We start from the raw sequence: 22435 nt of genomic DNA, 5'->3' as shown, positions 1-22435 counted from the left end.
AAAAATGACGGAAGAGTAACAACAAACTTTGTTCTTTTTAAAAAGTGCTATGTATGGAATGCATAGACCTATTCCTTAAAAACGAAACTTACCTTAGAATCCTCTACAACATGACATTTTCGGAAATTTCATATTACATCCACACTTTTACATGTAACAATCACTATTGAAAAATGTTCCTACATTGCGAGTGGCTTACGTAAAAATTCACGAATTTTACACGCGGTTTTAAATTGACGTACTTGGAGCGGTGTAAAACCGAATAGCGATTTGTTTTGAAATACCGAGATACGTCCTACCACACACATTAAACCTCTTATTTTTTATTAGTTTTGTTTTGATGCGACAACCACGGATCATAGAATTTGATATTGGAATGTCATTCGTTTCGGTAGTGGCCACTACACGGCATCCACAGTACGTTTATGGTTCATAGATACATCACAGTATCGAAATCTATACAAAATTTTATTTTTCTAAAACGAAATTCAATCGAACTCTTAGAAACATTAGGAATATTACAATTTGTGTGGCGTAATTATTTTTTCTGATCCCCTTCGCCGTCCAAAGCTCGACGCCTGTGTTCTAACCTTTTCACCGGCTTTCCGGTGCTTACGATGGGAATCTGTTTGTATTCCACCTGTTTACCCTGGCCTTTTATGGGAGCGGTAAGACTCAAAACCCCGTCCCCCGACAATTTCGCTTTTAACTGCTTGACGTCCAAATCGTTCGCAAGTACGTATCGCCTCACGAAATGTCTAGAAATCGACCCGTGCTCGTCTTTTTTATCCTCGTGTTTCCCTTCCACGACGACCGCATCGTCTCCTTCCAGTTTAACGGAGAGTTCTTCCGGTCTGAATTGTTGCACGTCGATGTCGGCCCGAAACTTGCTGTCGTCTCTACGCGTGACGAGGCTCTCTTGTTCTAATTGGGCCAGTCGACTTCTCAGGTGTCGAAACACGTCGATCGGATCGTCGAAGAAATCATCATTTTTGAAAAAGTTCGACCACGACGTGCGCGGAACCACAACGGAATCGTCAAAAAGTAACGGCAGCAAAGACATGCTTCTCGATTTCAAATAGTTTCCAACTAAACAGCGTCCGTTAGGTCGTCTCTATGGTGACATTAAAAAAAATGAATCTAACCAAATCCAACTGCGATTTTCATATCACTTTTTGCAAGCTTTGAAAGCGTCTTCAGCAAATATTTAACGGCGGCCATTTTTCTGAATGCTGCAAGGTTAAGGAGCAGAATTTAAATCTTGAGCATGCGCATTTTTTTAGGCACAGGCCTCTAAAAACTATTTCAACTAAAAATTTTATTGCCTTAGTAGCTGGTTGTTTTTATGCAATAAATACTACAGATATAGAGATAACTGTAGTATTTATATAACCTGGCTTGTTGCATAAAAACAACCAGTCACTAAGGCAATAAAATTTTTAGTTGGAAATAGTTTTCATTTTAATACGGAGTGTTTATTAAACCACTGTCAACATTGAATGGTGTGAATCCTTTGGTAATGTTATCTACATTCGTCGCAAATTTTTGAGCAACAGGGGATTTCAAGAAAAACTCGCAATTTTTTAATCATTCTGGATATTAGTTAGTTTCAGAAAAAAAATATTTTCCCGAAAACAATTTACTTTATGGGAAAAATTCACGGACCCGGAAACGTGTGAGATCCAAGGCCATAACCTCTACTTGGAACAGGTTTTCAATTATATTATATATACAGAGTGTGTTCATGGTCAAAGAATGTTAAAAAACCTGAACATTTCCCGCATTTCTGGTCCACAAATTTTGCATATCGGGTTAACAATTTTCGAGAAAATATTTTTTTTCTGAAAGGCGAAATATACTAAAAAAAAATTTTCAAAGTTTTTTTAAAAAATACGAAATTTCAGTAGGTCCTTTTTTAACATATAAAATGCGGGTGTGGACTTCTACAATTCTGCCAAATCTCGATAGCTGCAAATTTAAGACCTGTTAATTTTTGAAGCACTCAATATCTTGAACACCCTGTACAACAGGTGAAAACCTTAAATACAAGTTTTAAAAAATCGAAAAAAAAAATACTTTTACATATCTTATGCACTCTGTGGACTGTAAAAGGAGCAATATTTGAAGCGTGTAGCTCAAATCGTCCGGAAGTTATCGTCGAAAAACCATGGAACAGAAAACGGACATACAAAAAAAAAACGTTTTTTTTTTCGATCTGTACTAACGGCCACGCTGTACGAGGCACCGTTATCGAAATCTCGAGTTACGCAAACCCCGTACATAGGATAAAATCAAACTCCACAAGTTTTCCATTAATTTATTACTAGCCATTTGAACTACTTACAATCGGTGGGCGGACTGGCGCGAGTCTTCGCCCAACGTTAGAGCGTTTTACAATTGAATTTATGCGTAACCACAGTAAAATCTAAATATCAATTTAAAGAAAAGAAAATCCATTCGCAATTGACGAGAATGGAAAGAATACACGTCCCTAAATAGAAGTCTAAAAGTAGATTGAAATACGCTTATAATAATTACCGAGTCCCAAATAGTTAGTAAGCCTCGCCTTCTTCGTACTCTTCCTCGTAGTGACGTTTCCCGTTCGCGTTTTCAGGCGGCCGGTACTTCTCTTCGTCCTCGTCTTCGTATTTGACAGCGGACTGATCGTAGGGCTGTGCCGAATAACCGTAATCGTAATCTATAACCGAAACCGCGCTTTATCTAGGAGTTCGAAGCAGTGTTGCCACACCCCGAACATGACATCAAATGAAGAATTCTTACTAACTGCCAAGTATTTTGTGTCAACATACTTAGCATAAATGATTTATCATTTTCTCTGGCAACTTTTAAATACATAGTAAAGCTAGAACTATTTAATCATTCGTATAGTGAGAGTAGTAACTGTTAGCTCAATCACTTGTCCTTTCGATTATCAACTATGGTTTAGTCCTCTATTACCCATGTCTTGATATATATAATTAATTATACAGTAAACTCCCTATAGCGAAACTCTGTATAACGTAAAACCCTGTATTACGAACAAAATTTGTTGTACTATTAGGTCTCCATACAAAGCTATGTAAAACTAGCAGAAAAGTACCCTGCTGGCGACATTTTTAATGCTGACGAAACTGGTATTTTCTACAAAATGGCGCCAGTTAGAACTCTTAAATTTCGGAGAGAAAAGTGTGTGGTGGGAAACTTTCTAAAGAATGTATAACAGTGTTAGTCGCTGCCAATATGAGTGGGAGAGAAAAAAGTAAGCTAGTCGTGATTGAAAAATCAATTAACCCACGATGTTTTAAGAAAATCAAGCATTTGTCAGTCACTTACAAGGCAAACAAGTCTGCATGGATGACATCGCAAATTTTTAAAGAGGGGATACGGATATGGAACGCAGAATTTAAGAGGAGGAAAATATTACTTCTCTTAGATAACAGCCCTGCACATCCCCATATCCTAAATCTACGGAATATTGAATTGGCATTTCTTCCAGCCAAAATAGCAAGTGTATTACAGCCGGTGGATCAGAGAGTAATAAAAAGTCTCAAGAGTCGCTGCAGGAAAAATATTTTAATGGAAATGATTGAGTCCTAACACAAATTTTCCATTAATATGCTAGATGCAGTCAACTTTATTAGTAAAGCTTGGAAAGAGATGACAGCAGAAACAATTCAACAGAATGCGAACAGGACTTGGAAGATGATCAGCCACTAAGTGGATAAAGCAGTTTCAAACAATTACATTTACAGGATTTGCCTACAACAGCAGACTTGACATAAGACGTCATATTACAACAAGCAAGAAAGGGTGAGGAAGAGCACCAAGAGGAAGAAGAAGATGAAGAAGTTGATCTGGGACCACCAACAACCATTCAACATCATGGGGAAGATGCCCCTCTCGAAGAAATGGTGAAAATACGATGTACAAGTTATACTTGGTAAGAGGGTATTATGAACACTGATAAGTATGTTATTAACATGTAAATAAATAACTAAAGATGTACATTTGCTGTTATTTGCTTTCGTAGTATTTCAAGCTAACAATAAATCAAAATATGCACAATATCAGAGCTCAGACCTTCAAAGCTCAACTCAAATTGGCTCAAACCTACTTATGAAGGGGGCGCAGCTAAAGGAGGGGCATAAAGAGAGCATGTTTGTTCATTATCATTTAGCTCCGCCCCCCTCATACGATGTATAAGCGGGTACAAAGTAGGACCAAGAGGATTATTATGTCAGCAAGTACGACATATTGGGAATCCAGCCAGCCAGTGGAAGTGTCTTTTTAATACATTTTTATTAAAACGACCAAAGTTATGGTATGTCTGTTATGCGCTGCATTGAGAGAAGGCGATAAGGCTGAGGGAAAAGGTGAATATGTTACAGTTTATTACGAGGGAGCAGCGAAAGAGTGATTTTATCGTTAGATCTATAGGTCAGTAGGTGTGGCCACGTCGACAAGAACCCCGCCTTACCGTCCGCCGGCTCCTCTTTGATCTTAACCTCTCCGCCGTCGTCGGTTTTGATATACTCGAGCCGTTCACCCTTCTCCCTTTCCCTACGCTCGCGTCGTTCTCGTTTTCTCGCTTCTCTGTCCTTGTCCCTCGACTTTGAACGTCTACGTTTCCTGTCGCGCTCGCGATCCCTAAATAACAACCGATGTCAAACTATCGCCTTAATCGGGACCATCTGCACCCCTTATTTTTATTTTATCCCTTATTGAAAGCGTGCGCACTTGACGAGCAGTTAATAAGACTTAAAAAGTTTCCCCCCTAAATATTTTTGCCCTAAGTGAAACATCAACATCATAATGATCAGCTATCGGTGACGTCACGAGGTACGTGACAGTTATCAGCTTGACATTTTTTTCTGTCAGTTTTCAGTTATTTTTGGGTTGAAGGAAAAAGAAAATTCAAGAAAAACAACGAAAAATATGGCTAAAAGCCATTATAGTGTCTTGTTTCAGCTAGAGCAGGATATGAACAACTATATGGAATGAAAAATGGTACGAGTTTAAGAAAGAATGATATGTTTTTATGTTTTATATTTTAAGGAATGCGAGTACTTCAAACAAAAACAGATAGCAAATGTTCTGTGGCAGTACTAATCTACCTACAACTACAAATATTGCCCCATCTAAAAGGTAAAAACATTGGTTTATTTATAGTACCGAATCTTCTGAGGCTAGTACTGCATTGGAAGAAGTTTTACATAAACTGCCGTAAACAATCAAAATCAAACGCAGACCATAGACCAAGCGATATAAAATGAAGGCCACAATGCGTAACTTGCCTCCAAGTATCTCGTGACGTCATAACCAATAGAATAACGTATTTGTATAACGTCAAAATTAAAAAAAAACAGGCTAAATATATCTCCGAACACTCTGAATTAACATTTGCTACTATTTCAATATACTATAACTGTCATTGTCATTGCGAATCGTGCCTGCATCTTAAAACGCCATCTATTGACATAAACACAAACTTTTCTTTCGAATAAAAAAACGACACCCGGACATAATCTAACCTACAATTTTACTAGTTCCAGCACTGCTTCGGCCGCAACCGCTGTAGCAGGAATCCGGAAGATTTGTAAATAGTATTGCAGTAGCCTGTAGAAGTTTCTTAAAAAAAAAAAACGCGTTAACAGGGGTAAAATAACGTTATAAGAGGTGCAAAAAATCCTTAATCTTACGTCGATCCCCCACCTATCTCGGTCCTTCTCTCGGGACCTCCTGTCGTAGTCGTCAACCGATTCCGCCCTGACTCTGTCCTTGCTTCTCCTGCGTTTTTCCCTTCTTGGCGACCGAGATCTGCTTCTTCTTCGTCGCTCGCGCGACCTCGAGCGCCGCCGTTCGAACCCGGCCCCCGCCCTGTCCCGGTCGCGCTCCCTACCGCCCCCACCACCGCCGCCGCCGCCACCGCCTCCCGCGGTCAGACCGCGCTCCTCGCGTTCCCTTTCCAATCGGTAACGTTCCCGTTCCCTTTCGTTGTCCTCGCGGCCCGAGTGTTTAATGTTGACGTCCGCGCCGCCCCTGCGCGTCCCGCCCAGTCCACCACCTTGGAATGTCACGTGACGTCAACATACTTAACCTCTTTCTTATCTTTTGTAGAGTTTTACAGCACAGTTTGAGGGCCGGAGGATCCGAGTACTTTCTCGAAAGAGACTCACCATAAAATCATTCAAATTTCTACTAGCATATTCTCAATTTAACAAAAAATTACAGAAATGCCGACCATAGAGGTCCGAAATAATCAGTTTTTCTTAATCCCAACCCACACAACAAATGAAGATAAAGATAAAGAGTTTTATTTCCATAAGACTTGAATTACAAGTGTTGGATATTGTCAGTGCGTTCAATTTATATCGATAACATTTTAATTGGTAACAAAAAAACAAAATGTAGATTTAGTAGTCAAGTTTTTTTTAATGGAACACCCTGTATATAATATATGTGTTTAGTAGAATATTTTATTGCGATTACAATGATGTAACACACTTTATATTGTAGTCAAAGGTTTTACATAATTTCAAAGAGTGCCGTGACTAACTGAAACAACTATAATTATTTACGAATTAAAGTAGAACAAAAACATTAAAAATGACAAGACACTTAAGTAAAAAATTCTTTAACTATTCTGAATACAATTCTCATACACTCCTGGCAAGGAAATTTGCAAAAAACCGTAACGTTGCTAAAAAGGAATGCCGGAATCACAATGTTTAAATGAATAAAATAAGGGAGACATATTAGGACTTTATGAATCACATCCACTTTCCTCTATTACTGGAGTATATGAAGAGACAGCTATTTTTTCGGGGATCAATCCACTCCGTTTTGAATGAATATAAATATATTTTTATATAGACATAATGAGAATAACAATTTTTGGAAATACATTTTATCACGATCACTACAAGAAAGGGTTGTAATGGACAAAATACGCGATACTGGTCTTTAAATAATCCTAGACAAATACACGAAATAGTCCGATTTTGGGTCCGATATTTATAGATCAAAAGTTAAATGGAGATCATTATTTGCAACTCTTAGAAGCACCAAATAGAACAATATATCTCACTTCTGAATAATATTGTATAACGATGCGTTGATGCCTCGCTACTGTTATGTGTGTTCTTACTGTCGTGTCGACTCCCATATTAATATTAACATTTTGGAACACCAACATTTGTCATACTAGGATTGGGTCTTTATCTATCTGTTTCATTCTGTTTTATTTTGTTTTTTAACATTTTGTTTATGTGAATCCTATGTTATATTGTATGTTCGTTTAATTTGGTGTAAAGCAACTTTCATCAAAATTTTGTATATAAAACATGTCAAAAAAGGGCGGTTGCTGTACACAATTATAAAGCTTTTGGAGTAATCAACTAGAGTTTGGGATTTTTTTACCACAAATAACGTTGCAGCCCGTAAACTAAATGGGGTTTTCATTGGATGGGCGTCAAGACAGTTTATATCTAATCGCAATAGAAGTAACACTTGAGAGAGACACTCACCCAATCTTCTGGGCAACCAACCCTTGACGGTTCTGGCACGCTCGACATCCACCAGCACCCGTCTACCATCGATTTTCTTACCATCGGCGTGCTTGTAAGCCGCTGCAAAAACATCGTAGTCCGTTATCCCAGAGAGTTCGAGAAAAGCAAGCAAACACGTTTTGCATGTTGTTCTGTGAATTTTTTGAACGACTCGACAGTTTTGGTTAGTTTTACCGATTCCTTTCGGGAGTAACCGGGGGAACAACATGTAAAATCCGAAGAATTTTTATTATTATTATTTTTTTAATTTTCCTGTTGAAATTTTCGCGACAAAAGTATAAACGTGCGGCACGCAAACCGACACGATTATTAGTTTTGTTCGAAGATTTATCTACTTACAAGCCGTTTGCCTCAAATGAAGAGTAATATTATTATAGCCCCAGATATATACCGGGTGACACAATTAAGTGGGAACACACTATGAGATGGCGATTTGAAAATTGAAAGGGTTAATGCAGGCTGAACTTCCAATTTTTTGACAATATGTAGTCAATGGTTGCACTTCCGGTTTGAGCGGAAAAGACATCTACTTTCGAATTTTAAATGGCACAACCTATACTTTTTTGCATTTTTGGATTTGGGGTGTCATTTTTTTTTTTTTAATTTTGACATCAAAATTTTCAAAACCCGTTAAAAAATAAGTTCAAAGCAAGCAAAAAACCAGATAAGTAAATACATTTTTATAAAAACAAAATATTACTTAGGCGGCTTTGCTTCTATTCATAAAGTCTGATATACGGGGAATGCAGAAAAAACTCTCGGCAAGCCCGTGCATTGTATGCAGCCCGCTATCCGAGACGTCGCCTTCCTGCACAATATTTCTTTAGAAAGCTGGAATTTAAAATGGGGACAGCGGGCTGCATACATGCACGTGCCTGTCAAGAGTTTTTTCTGAAACTATTAACTTTTTTCCATTTGTAAATTGATTATTATTTCTCATGATAACGATAATCCAAATCGATAATCAGATGAAAATGTACAAATGATCAGAATTTTCCATCATGCCGACTTGATGATCGATAGAAGCAAAGCCACTTAAGACTAAGTTATCCTAAAAAATTAATAGTTAATTACATTAAATGCTACTTGCGTTTAGACAAGTGAAGAAAAGTTGCATTTACAATTTTTCCCATGATCAGGTGACTCGGTAAATATGATGGTCACAGCCTTCTAGACACAAGTTTCAAAAATTAAATAAGAATTAAAAAAAAAAAAAGAGAGAACCCGTCCTATTCTACGTAGAACGACCTCCTGAAGCCAAAAATGCAAAAAAACATAGGTAACATTTAAAATTCAAAACTAGATTTCGTTTCCGCTCAAACCGGAAGTGCAACCATTGACTACATTATTGTCAAAAAATTGTACATTCAGTCTATATTAACCCTTCCAAATTTCAAATGGCCATGGCAAGCCGTTTGAAAGTTATAGTGTTCCCACTTTGTTCTGTCACCCGGTATACATAACACACCCATTTCTTGGCACTATGTATACTTGACTTAGATGTCTAAGAATTTCTAGTTTCCGGGAACACAAAAAGTATAACGCCAATAATTGTATATATCATCTTATTTAATTTAATTTTTTAATCTTATTTAGTTTAATTTTTCTATTCTTTTTCATACTTCCACTAAGAGTGTTTTCCTTGGTGCACTTAATAACTCTTATAACATCAAACATAAAACAATACCTATTGAGTGGTCGAGAAGGTTTTACTACTCTACATTCTGAGGAAACAGACTATATCTATAATAGTGTGCTCTCTAAGAAAATAATCGAGGACAGCGGGCTTATAATTTTGTCGATATCAGTTTAAAGGAAAAACAAAAAGGGCTCTGAAGAAATAGGCATACGAATGAAATATACCTACCATTTTACTTACGTTAATGAAACATCAATTCATATTAAAAGACGTATTTTGAATATATAAAACATCCCGATCTGCTGAGGTAGGCTCCTTTATAATTTTACCTGTAGCGCATCTACTTACGTAGCGCTTACCCAACTAACTTTAAGATTAAATTTTTAAATAATTTTAGAAACCGAATTATTACTTTATATATGTGTTTTACTTTATTAAGAATTGTTTTAAACTTATTAACTATGCAAATACAAAAGTTAGATTTTTTCCATTTATTATACTGCAAAGATATCCTCGAGAGAATTTCTGAGATATTTGGGATTGAACGGACATGTGGCAAAGTTCCACAAAAATAAACAATTAAAAAGTTTTTCCAACTAAATTTGAAAACAACCCAATATTTTCAGTATTCAACAAAAAAGTTCTAAAATGAACAATTTCCGTTCAGCTTCACTTAATTGTAAAACCCAAATTTTTTTTTCTTTGTATGTATGGTTCTTACCGCACATACAAACCTACATAGCCAGCAATAAGCAGAGGAGGAGAAACGGCACTTAGCAGACCTCAACTTGAACTGTGTAAAGAAATAGAAACGAATTAATTCAAGGCTCTCGAAATGTTTTTTTTTACAAAATACTTGTCAATTTTGCTGGCTATATAAACTAGCATTGCGATTCAATATACCACGTCGCGCACTTAAAGACAAGTGCGGGTTCTATGTACGCGGTGGTATATGGAATTCATAAATGGTTGGCTCCGGGAAAATATACTCACAGTGCATGTCTCTCTCATGTTCATATTCAATAAAAGCATACCCCCTTGGTTTACCATTAACTGTGTTATGAATTAGTATAATCTAAAATTGCAAAAAGAAAATCAATGGTCATTTAAACTGAAGCCCCATCATTCAATTACCTTTTTGATGGGTCCGTAGACTTCAAACTCCCTTCTAAGTTTGGATTCAGATGTGTCATAGTTCTAAAACCAAATATCTGTCACCTTTTTTCCAATGAAACTTGACAATACACTTACGATACGGGCCACAAACAATGTCTTAAATGGGTCCGCTGTAATGTTTGGAGCAGACGCGGGGTCCCAAACGGCAATTTCTTGCTCCAATTTATAGGCGATTTGTTCAGCTTTTTCCCTGCGTCTTCTTTCCAACCTTTCTTCACGAGTTTCAACTCGTGTGGGCGGCGGGGTATCTTTGGGATCCTAAGTAAAGTGATGTAACTCAAATGCAAGAAAAAAATCTCTTCCAATACATACCTCAAACTCTTTAACAAAATCTCCAAGCCCCTGATAGCCTCTGGATTTTTTCTCGTGCGGGAGCTTTGCTACAGGTGGTAAATATGTAATGGGATCCCTTGGGGCGAACAGCGCCAATAAATTGGGTGGTAGGAACTGAGTCATATTTATTCACTTCGTTCGTCTCAGCGTCAGCAAAAAGTGAAACCAGCACTATTATAGTTTGTGTCAACTGGCAAACATCACTATGGAAATGTATTTTACGAAATCATTTAAAAATTCATTTTTTTCTTCAAATTTATTAGAAAATGTCACTGAGCGCCACGCTTGTTCACAACACTTCAAAAATGGCGTTGACTTGCTTGATAGCTTTTTTCACAGCACAAGTATTGGAAGTACGACTAAGTGCGGGGGAAAAATGTTTTTCAAGAAAAAACTTGAAATGAAATGAATTAATTAAACAATTTTCACATTACCACCAAAATCTTGTGTGGATAAAGTATAAGCATAATACGTAACTTCGATTAGAATTTTAATCTGTGCGACGTATTGTAACGTTATCCTGTATAAAGCATAGACAATGGGCACTGGTTAGTATGCGAATCATCTGTTATGTGTCAACTTACAAGATTTTCTAATTTCTTCGACAGTCTCACTATTATTCATCTACATTGAGATATCCAATATTATCGTTAATTATAAATCCTGGCAGACCTTTAATAGAAACCACGTCCAAATCACAGAACACCGAGAGAATTTCATTTGGCGATGAACCGTCTAATCTATTCCAAATCTATTCTGTGGTTTGATCTGTATAGATTTTGGTTGTGCATGTGTGTGGTGTTTTAAGGAAAATGGTTGTGTTTAATAATTAAAGTTCGTGATAGAAAATTAAAGATCCGATGATGGTCTTGGACCATTTAAAATTTAGTTACTGTGTAAAAACAAGCAAGACTTTAAGGATAATATCCAAGTGCTTACCTAAGAAAGCTTCAAACTCATTTGAAGCTTTCGAGGCCGTGTTCATGGAACTATGAACCTAGATTCGTTGTCGTTTACTTTGTCACAAATAAGTTATTTAATTGCAACATTAACGAAAAAGAACCAGAAGCAAGTTGTCGAGGAACTTTCGCAGGTGAGGAATTTGGGGGTTCTAACGAAAAACTTTGGGTAAGACGTAGTGACATGTCAGGCTGATCGCCATTTTCTTTTTTTCGATCAGCTTGTTGTGATAAAGCAGTTTTGCTTTATTATCGACTGGTATGCGGCTTAACGAACAAAGGTATTTATCCAGTAGGTCAATTGTAATTTTTCATTTCTTTCACTAAATAGCTTTATTTGTACTGTCACTCCGATTGTAGAACTCTTGCAAGCTTTGGTATTATTTTATTAATTACGTGGAAAGATTAAAACCCTTGGCGTTGTGTTGAAATCTATGACTATCAATTTTTGTTCGCTTGATGCGTTTTTTTTATTGTTTTGGGTTTGGTATGGATTTCCAATCCATCAACTCAGTTAAACACCTGCTGGGACCAGCTATTTTCTTAAAACACCGTAAAAAATATATACTGCTACCTACATGCTCACTATTATCCTGTCACTTCGATGTGGAGAATAAAATGATATATCGCAACTTAATACTGTTTGTTTAATTAAATATTCAATTTCACGTTATTTAGAAGTGTTAATTGAAAATGTATTGGCGTTCAAAAACTGCATTCGTTTAAAAGATACACACATGGGCATTATTATTATACTCACTTTTTTTCTCAGTTAGTGACGTTGCATGGTCTGGAGGCGGACCGTCACTTGCTTCAATGTCTATTCTCAGCAGTGGATTTTTCTGAATCTACAACAAAAGTATCAGTACAATCTCCACATAACCAGGTTCTCCTCAAACAGTGCTCGAAATTATTAAACAAGCCAGCGTTACTGACAGCGGTCTGTTATGTCACAGATCACCCTTTATTTAATGATAAGGTAAGGTTCGCTCAATTGTTGGGAAATATGTAGTTAATAAAGATCAAATTTATTATTTTGTGTGTGCTAATGATTATCAGGTATTTCGCGAAGTTTCTGTCTTCACACTTATTAAAAATTAGCTTTATTTGTCAAATTATAATTTTAAAAGGCGCCACCATCTTTATTAGCGTTTACTCTAAACCAAAACCTACCTTCACATAGTCTGTGCTTTGATTTATGTATGGAAGCTTTTGGGTCGGTTTGTAATCTGTACTGTACCGACTTGTTCAGGGACAAAGCAAAAATAAAACGAAAAAAAATATATAAAGTTCAGTTTTGAAAATACAATTTCAAAGTCAATTTCCTTTTAAATTCGCGTTGTGAAAAAGGGGTAACAATTTGTAAAAGTATTAAAATCCCATATTTTACTTAAGAAGTATTATTAGACCTTTTACGTTTTAAAGACGATTTTATTAAATCCCGCAAATTTAAAATTTGAGGTAAATCTGCCATTTTAAATTTTTACCAAGAGAAAAAGGCATTAAAAATTGCTAAATAATTTATCAATCCCAAAGTTAATCCGTTATAATTATTATAATAGTGTATTATTACTGAATTATACATAACCTAACGTGAACCATTATTTTTTATTTCTATTTTTTCTAAAATAAAGTCGCAAGAAATCGCACTTTTAGAAGAATGTCTTAGCTACAAAAGAGAAGATTTATTCTACTAAAAGTTTACATTTTATAACTGAAACATAACACTTATTTTCATTAAAATAAGTTGCCTCTACCTACAGGTTTTTCTTGCATATTAAACTAGGTTGAAATGTGGTTTGAAATTTTCAGGGGAAACGCACAAAATTGAGATAAATTTACAACAAAGCGATATACAATCCTTTCAGTAAAATAAACGATCCTTGCGCTCTTGCCCTGTTATGGCTTACTTTACAAATCTATTTTTTTTATATGAATGACTATGAATATATGAACAGAATTCGTGATATTGGTTTGAATTGAATTTCTACGGCTCTTTATAGAGCAGCTAATCAGTTCTGAAAGCATTTTTAGAATGATCAAACGATTGGTTTGCTAAACTAGAGATTGAGGTCTTTGTTTTTTAATCAAATTTTAATGAAATTTGGCACGCATGAACTATGTATGCAGAGGCATTTTTAATGTACTAGATTTTTTCTTAAATACACCAGTGACGGGAGCACGCAATTTCACCTGTGTATTTTGGCTGTCATTGATGGTACGCCACTGATTTCTCTTAAAATAAAAATTATTCTTACAATCGCCATTCATTTCTAAAGCAATTTAATTTCACTTTAAAAAATAAAAATCTCTTTGTGTGATGATCAATCAGTGGCGTGCCACCGAGTACCTATGATGAAATAATATTTGGGTTAATTAGGTCGCCACTGCACTGGTTAAATCGAGAACTTATTTTTGTGAAAAATAAAATATCTATCTAAAACAAAATATCTAGTTTTTAGTTGCCAAGTTAGTTCCTCAGAAAAAAAAACTGTTATTTTTGGTCTTACAGGTTTATAGCGTTATGTCTTAACCACAAGGTAAATAATAAACGATTCTTATAAAAAAATAACTACCTGCTATTAATAATTTATAAAATTGTCTGTTAATAAATTAAAACCAACCTTTTTGGAAAAAAAAGTAGAGCATAGAAATTAGATACACGCCTAATAAAAAATGGTACTTTTTCTAAGAATATCGGAAAATCCTCTTCAAAAAACCGGCAATAATTATGGCCATTTAGCCTGTGGGGCAGGGAAAAGAGTCCAATTAAGTAATTTCCAACAATTCCAGCCCAAACGTTTACTGAGAACTGTCCTTGATGTTTATACAACCGCGTGGAGGTTTTTATCGACCCAAATATGGTTATTGTGACAAATTTCTGATTGCATTTCTGGAAAAGTTAGCTTCATCTATTAATCGTGTTTCTTGGTCAATTTCGTCCAAAAACTATTATGGAAACTTAACGCGAAAGGGAAAATCTATCAGATGACTCGTTAAATATGATATGGGTATGGTGCAAATTTTTCCAAAAGCAAAACGTGCGATATATTGAAATTATTTCAATAGAACTTAACTGCTTCTTTAATTTATGGAATGCTTACAGTTAAACTTTTCGTGCATTCTATGCATTTATCGTGCATTCTATGCATTGAAGAAAAAAAAACTATATTTTTAAAATACACTCGAAACTCTATATAGCGAAATTGAAGGCAATGCTTTTTTTTCCTTATAAAGAGTTAGGAACATTCTATGTAAATAAATATTTAAGAACTACATTTAATGTTTCAAATAATCGGTCATTTTCTTTTGAATTTTTTTAGTATGCCAATACATATGTGGTACTTTACTCTCGTACAGGGCTTGTTGAATGGTGGTCCCAGATCAACTTCTTCATCTTCTTCTTTCTCTTGGTGCTCTACCTCGCCCTTTCTTGCTTGTTGTAATGTGGCTTCCTCTGTCAAGTCTGCTGTTGTAGGCAAATTGCTTGTAAACGTAATTGTTGTTTGAAACTGCTTCATCCACTCGCTTAGTGGCTGATCATCTTCCAAGTCCTGTTCGCATTCTGTTTCGGCATGACGATAGGAGCGTTGAATTGTTTGTTCCCAGCTTTACTATTAAAGTTGGCTGCATATAGCATATTAGTAGAAAACTTGTCTTCGGACTCGATCATTTCCATTAAAATGTTTTTTCTGTATCTACTCTTAAGACCTTTTATTACGCTCTGGTCCATCGGCTGTAATACACTTGTTATTTTTGCTGAAAAAAATGCCAAATCAATATTCTGTACATTTGGAATATGGGGATGTGCAGTTCAGTTATCTAAGAGAAGTAATATTTTCCTCCCCTTTAATTCTGCATCCCATTTCTGTACCTCTTCTTGAAAATTTTGCGAAGTCACCCATGCAGACTTGTTTGCCTTGTAAATGACCGGCAAATGCTTGATGTTCTTAAAACATCGTGGGTTAGTTGATTTTCCAAGCACGACTAGCTTTCTTTTGGCAGCTACTAACACTGTTAGTTTTGAGCTACTAGCACTGTTAGTTTTATCTGGCGTAAAAAATACCAGTTTCTTCAGCATTAAAAATGTCGTCAGCAGGGTACTTTTCTGCTAGTTTTGGCCACGTCTTCTCCAGCCAATCTACATCACGGGCTTCGCCACTTATCTGTCCATAATTTATACCATGTCTCTGTTTGAACTTCCCCAGCCATCCTTCCGAAGCATTGAAATCGATAATCCCAAGCTGTTCAGCAAACTTTTCTGCTTTTAGTTTTACGATAGGTCCAGAGAGTGGTACATTTTTAAGACGTTGCTGTTGGAACTACTGCAACATTGCCCTATCGAAATCTTCAAATTTTTCCGTAAATAAGTTTGAGTAAATAACAAAAAAGTTTTTAAATAATATGTACTTTTGTATATGCGTATTTTCAAAGTCTCTGCAATCGAATAATTTTTCGACGCGTCGCGACGCCCAGCTCTTTGCAGGCGTCGAATTTTTTAAACTTTAGGAAATATCTACTTGACCCCACACTTTGACTACTTTTTACATAAATTAAATATTTCTTGTCGTTTTGGACTTATTGGCGTGCGGAGTTTTAAGTGAAAAACCCTGTATATATATATAAAATAGTACGAGTCTTTAACTTAACTGCATATAGCCTTTAAATTATTAAAGTATTTGACGAGTTTATTTGACACTAGCGGAGTGATTACCGAACGTGTTTTTCTATTAATGAAATTAGTTTTCCAATATGTCCGCCGGTTGCCTATTAACTTTTTAAACCTTTTTGCATCTATTATTTTTACGAAAATAGTGCTTTTCTTTAGGCAATGAGCAATTTAAAATATTTTCTTGAAAGGCGCGGTGTCGCCACGTTTAGCAAAATGCGGTATTTGACTCACGAGTTTATTTGACACCAGCGGAGTGACTTAAAAAGTTTACCGAACGTGTTTTTCTATTGCTCCCAAACCCGCGCGGTAAAATCCCGGAAATGTCCGAAGTGGCTCGGATCCGTGGGAAATAAAACTGACACTAGATCGGTAGATAACTAGGCAATTTACAGTAGAAAAAAGTTTTTTTTTGGTAAAATTAATAGATGGAAAACGGTTGAAAGGGTTAGTAAGCCACTCAACAATGATGGTTTAAACATAACCGGAATTCTGAAGGTCATCATTAATAAGTTCAAAATGGAACATCACAGACGCAGACTCGTATTTATTGTTGACTTTTCTTTCTGAAAGGACTATCCATTCTATTTAAAAAAAAAAAGGTAATTTTAATAGAAACACATTGTGTATTTAATTTTTTTGTAATCCCCGGGCCACCTTGCACATTAGGCGAGCCTAACAAAACTGTAAAAACTTAGAAGTTCAATTAAGTCGAGTTGTGCTTTAGTGTGTGTAGGTGGCACTAAAAAAATCCTCTTCTAGGCGCTGAAGCTTGGTCAGCAATTGTTCCACCACTTGAGCAAGTTGCTTCGACTCACCGCCGTCCAGGAAGTGTTGTTCGCTCTCGCGTTACGTCACTCGTCCGTACCCGAAATCGTCTCGCAAGCCCAAACGCATTTACGGGCCACTGTCCCCCTATTGGTGCAATCTTATATAGAGACAGAGGGCAGTAGCCGCCAACACGAGGGCGGCCTGCACGAAACCTCGCCCGAAGTGTTACATTTTATATTGTCCGCGATTTTAGAAGCGCCGAAAGAGGTCGGACTCACCAACGGTACACACACCACGTTCTTGAATACATTGCAAAAAGACTTCCCTAAGGGCCGCGTTCCCGTTGTTTTAGCGCCTTTAGTATATCCGGAACAGTGCGAGTTAGCTCCGGACATGTCTTCGGAGGGTGCGGGTTTGACGGGGGGCGGTATGTTGGATACGTCCCTCGCGGATATGGTCAAGGAAATCGGTTACGGGTTCACGTCGTCGCTGGACGAGTGCCGCAATAATTTGATAAAACTCGGCGGGCGGGACATCGCACCTTCGACGGTTGCTAGAGTGCTAGCGGTCATGTGCCGCACGCACGGCACCTCCTCCGACGATTCCCTCGCGAATTTTTCGAACAAGGGCTCCGCGTGGAACACCGACGTGTTCGTCCAAGCGCTCAAAGAGGTGTCGCCCTCGTTACAATGGAACAACGTGGTCGCCGAACTCGATCATCCCGAATTCGCGATCAAAGATCGTCAGGGACTTATAGTGTTGATAAGCGCGCTGAGGCAGGGTTTCCAGGCGCTCGGTTTTCATCCGGAAACGTTTCCCGTCGATCATTTCTACAAGCGGTGGACGAGTGTCGACGGACAGTTCGGTTTGATACAGACGATATTGAAAAACTCGGACGTGTTTTGTTTCGCCGATTATCCGTGTATATCGGTCGCCGTTGACGTGCTGAAAACGCCCCCGGATCAGGACGGTAAAGAGTTGGCGAACTGGCGCTCGCTGAATCTCGTCGAATTGCTCCTCAGCATGTCCGAATATGGACTGTATAATCACGTGCAGGAACTGTTTAAGGTGCCGATGCACGGTTGCCCCGATGTCCTGGTGCTGGCGCTCTTGCAGGTCTCGGGGCCGGTAACCCTGTTGCGTCAAGAGTTGTTGACGAATTTAATACCGCACTTCTTAGGTACGCATCCGAATTCCGGAATTATACTGCACCACGCGTGGCACACGCAGAACATAAATATCAAGCCGGTCATAATGCACGCGATGGCCGAATGGTACGCGCGCGGCGACTGCGATCAGACACGGTAAGTAATCGACATTGTCCGTCACAAACAAAACTTCTGCGTCGGTTTTTCTTGGGTCTTACTTGCCGACCATCCTGTTTGACTTCAGTGCTTTACTCTGTACCTGCTTATGTATGGTTCGAGGAGGGCGGAGTTCAACGAGGGACCTAAACATATTGGTGACAGGTATAGAGTTGAATCGAGGTGACGATTAGGGCGCTTATAGATTTCTATAGACTCTGGGATTGCCCTTTGGTACAAAAATTGATTACTTGCAAGAACTGCTGACGAGTTTATCTGTCTTATTCTTAAGACGCTTTCATGTTCTTCGAGCCAAGTTGAATTTTAGCTTCGACGCATCGCGAGATTTTTGGACAAATGGTAAATCTGGTTTTGACGCTATCTTTCTTTAGAACTTTTGATATGTGGTCAGTGAATGTAAGGACAAGCCTCGTGCTATTGGAAGGTTGTGGTGAAGTGTATTTTGTGATGGAACGCTTAATATCTTTAATGTGGAAATTACTGGAGAGAAGAGCAGAGGTAGGGTGTTTTAATTCGGTGTTCAGTGACTCGGGCTGAGATCGTTTTATGGCTCGGTAAACAAGAGAGTTGATAATAGATCGATAATCGGGCCGGACGGTGATGTGACAATGATAAGACTATCTAAGAATGGGTAAAACGTATGTTAGGGTGTATAGAGTTCAAATGTCCAAGAAAATATACTAGGGATTTCTGAACATTACGCCAAATAACAAAAGTATCATCGACGTAGCGTTTCCATAATTTTTGTTTTAGATGAAAGGTGTCGAGAGCTTTCTTCTCAAGGCCTTCCATAAATATTTCGCAATGACTGTCGATCAAAAATTTAACCGTTATAAGGAAAATATGTTCCAGACAAGCATTTTTGATGGTTGAGATGGTTTGGTTCCAGATTCTCGGATTTTAATATATCCGAAATGATGTTGAGAGTTTCCTGAGTAGGGACTTTAGTAAATGGAGATTCTACGTCGAAACTAACCAGAATATCTTGTGGAATGCTTTTTAAATGTTCATCGGAATGAACGGAATTAATTACGAAACTATCAGTTTTCCCTGTAAAGGGTCTTATAATTATATCTTCAATCTATTCCTGATATTCAATTGTGTTCATGATCACCATTTCCTTTATCTGCTTTTAGTATTACGATGTCGGGATTAGATTTTAGGGCAATGCGTTCATTCTTTGCATTATTAGATTTAGGAGGTTTTGATTTTTTAAGGAATTTTGCCGTTTCAAATCGAATTCCATTAGCTGTTTGAGATGGCAGTTTGTTTAGGATAGACTCCTCTTTTGGAATAATACGTGGGGCAAGGACAAAGTTGGAACCTTTTGAAACAACTGTTGAAAAGAATTTGATGGTTTCCCTAGTGTTGACGTTGGTTTTTCAAAATTCTGAATGTGATTCTGGGTAGAAGATAAACGAAGATTTAAAGCTTTGTCATGAATCATGTTTGAAAGGGTATCGAACTCTGAAAAGGACAAAATGGAAGCAGTCTCAAGGTGGAGAAACAGAAAAGTCTTATTGTATTTTCTTACGGGTATGATGAACTCTTTCTCAGAGTAAAGTAAAACTAGATTTTCGAAGAATTTTATAAGCGGATCAGGTTGGGGATAACGTTATGGTCTCTACAACATAACAAAAAGCTCAGTGTACAGAGTAATCAACAAAAACCGACGTAGGAGGAATCCAAAAGCTTAGTATTGAACAATTGAAATATATAAGTTTTTTCTAAAACCTTCGCAATTTAATGGGGACGGAGATCCCTGCATTTGAAAAACGGTTAACGCTGGAATAAACAGTCGATCGGTGTGACTTGAAAAGTTTTTTTTATCTCCCTCCGCAGTTTGTCCCGCATACTGGACGTGGCCCAAGACCTGAAGGCTTTGTCGATGTTACTTAACGCTCAGTCCGCGCAATCCTACCCATTCATCATCGACCTCGCGTGTTTAGCCTCCCGTCGGGAATACCTCAAGCTGGAAAAATGGCTGTCGGACAAAATCAACGAACACGGCGAGGCATTCGTGACGGCTTGCATCAAGTTCCTGCACCGCAGGGTGCCGCAGATCGGCAAAGCTGACGACTCGTTGACGAAGGTTGTACCCCTTCCGACCGAAACCCTGTCGACGATGATGCTGTGCCTGCAACGGTCCATGACGAACGTCAGTCCCGAATGTTCGGATGCGATAGTGGCCCTTATCACTAGCTGCACGCTATTTTTGAAATCGCGGCAGCAACAACAGCAACAGCCCAACGCGCTACTGAGGGGCAGGGCCATGGAGGCGGGCATCAATCCTTCAGTGTTCGCTAGTCAGTTGTACAATCACACGGGGGTCGATCCTATTCAAAGTTTGGGGACCAGTTTGGGCAATATCAATTTAGGTGAGCGAGTGCGGAAAACACCGCAAGAGCCCGCATATGTTATTCATTGTACAATTGCTGCACACAGCAACACCTCATAAGTCACGAGGGCCGAGGTATGAGTCATCGCGTTAATTATTTAAAATGCTGGTGCTTAGATTTGTTTTGGTTAGTTTCTACTGCAGAGGAACAAAATTACATTTTTTTCTATATAAGTATGGGCTGTGATTCACCGTTTCGGGTTATGTTTAAATCATCATTGTTGAGTTGCTCAGTAACTTTTTCAACTCTTTTCCATCTATAAGTTTTTCAAAAATAATGCTTTTCTTTAGGCAGTGATCAAATTTCAAATATTTTCTAAAAATACGCGGTGTTGCCACGTTTCGCAAAGTGATACTTTTCTCAATTATGTTAAATGAGACACCCTGTATATTATTGGAATAGCCACTTTAATAGGAATTTAAGTTAAAGACAGACTTTTCTGAGGCGTCTCCGTTCATATTCAGTCTTATTCCCGGGTGCTTTGGATTTCTCTTGGATTTCCATTTTTTGTATTTTTATCATTTTCCTTGTTTGATTGCCTGGTTCGTCTTTGAGGATGCGCATAAATATGCCTGGTTTTCCCAAAAGATATGTCAAATATATCCTTTTTGTACTTTTATGTCCTTTATTTTTGACATATATTGTTTAATAAATTAGTGATTTATACCTATACCTAACCTATATTAAAGCATTATGTTAAAAATTATTTAAATTTTTGTTTTTATCACTTCATATGCCTTTTGTATTTGGAGAACGTCCTTTCGACGTCGACCGAAGTAATTTGCGCGTATTTAAATGATGCAAGATGTTCTAGTCCCAAATAATGTAAATCAATATCAACTAATGGTAAAATTTTCGAAATTTTAAGTAACTTTTGAAACCCTTCATTTTTTGTTGGTACACTATTAAATTTATCGAGAATAATTCCCCCTATTCTGCTTGGAACTTTTTTCAACAAACGTTCGCACTCTTCAACCATTGAAATTGACTCTAACAAAGACATTTGTTGGGTCTCTAATTTTTTAATGAAGTAACTTTAAAAACTTAAACTAGCTTTGATATATGTCAGCTTATCTATAAATTCACATTTTTCATATAAATTTTTAGTTTTTTTAATTGAATTAGCTGAATCTGAAAAGTCTAATACAATGTTTTTTATTTGTTTCTCTAGAAACTTGAACTTGAAGAGGTGCTTTAATAAATATTTTTTTTACGTTCGAAATTAAAGAATTAACTAATGGAAACTGACATCTAATTTCCTCAGCAACTCTATTTATTCCAAGCCGTAAGCAAATCACTGGGGTTAAATTTTTATATATTTTTATATTATAAATTTAACCCTGCTTTAGTCATGTACGGTGCTGCGTCGGTGACTAAGGGAAGTATTTTATCAGTTGATAGTATATCTCGAGCAAAAGCCATTAATCTTTCATTTACAAATCAAACAATTTCTATAGTGTTAGTTTTTTTCCAACTGTTTTGTACTTATTAAAAAAGATTTCGGTAAAACATTTTCATTCAAAACAGCAACTAATGAATTCGTAACATAGCGATCACAGGCATCTGTTGTCTCGTCTACAATAATGTAAAGATGCT

The 22435-nt window shown here is 37.2% G+C and overlaps 3 protein-coding genes across 4 annotated transcripts in view; 1 reads left to right on the top strand and 2 right to left on the bottom strand.

Annotated features, from left to right (window-relative positions):
- LOC132697777 (alpha-crystallin A chain-like) overlaps positions 1–1111 on the bottom strand; it is a 43104-nt gene extending 41993 nt beyond the window's left edge. The window contains exon 1 of the mRNA XM_060663411.1: positions 93–1111. Within this exon, the coding sequence (XP_060519394.1) occupies positions 539–1063 (525 nt within the window). The 5' untranslated portion in view covers positions 1064–1111 and the 3' untranslated portion in view covers positions 93–538. The remainder of the gene's footprint in view (positions 1–92) is intronic.
- A 1192-nt stretch (positions 1112–2303) lies between these two features.
- LOC132697994 (U1 small nuclear ribonucleoprotein 70 kDa) lies at positions 2304–11401 on the bottom strand. Its single transcript, XM_060663809.1, has 9 exons — positions 11301–11401; positions 10696–11236; positions 10459–10641; positions 10342–10404; positions 10201–10282; positions 7527–7628; positions 5713–6064; positions 4478–4647; positions 2304–2698 (listed from the first exon to the last, which is right to left on the bottom strand). Exons 2-9 carry the CDS (start codon positions 10837–10839, stop codon positions 2553–2555), a joined length of 1242 nt encoding a protein of 413 aa, XP_060519792.1. The 5' UTR covers positions 10840–11236; positions 11301–11401; the 3' UTR covers positions 2304–2552.
- Positions 11402–11486: 85 nt separating this feature from the next.
- LOC132697993 (CCR4-NOT transcription complex subunit 1) overlaps positions 11487–22435 on the top strand; it is a 35460-nt gene continuing 24511 nt past the window's right edge. For both annotated transcript variants that reach the window (XM_060663808.1, XM_060663807.1), the window contains exons 1-4: positions 11487–11809; positions 12448–12654; positions 17107–18419; positions 20283–20818. In XM_060663808.1, the coding sequence (XP_060519791.1) occupies positions 11708–11809; positions 12448–12654; positions 17107–18419; positions 20283–20818 (2158 nt within the window). In that variant the 5' untranslated portion in view covers positions 11487–11707. The remainder of the gene's footprint in view (positions 11810–12447; positions 12655–17106; positions 18420–20282; positions 20819–22435) is intronic.

This window comes from Cylas formicarius, unplaced genomic scaffold (assembly GCF_029955315.1).
Source record: "Cylas formicarius isolate icCylForm1 unplaced genomic scaffold, icCylForm1.1 PGA_scaffold_2__14_contigs__length_35257938, whole genome shotgun sequence".
NCBI lineage: Eukaryota > Metazoa > Arthropoda > Insecta > Coleoptera > Brentidae > Cylas > Cylas formicarius.
The sequence above is the reverse complement of the archived record's forward strand: the minus strand, read 5'-3'. Positions and strand labels throughout refer to the sequence as shown.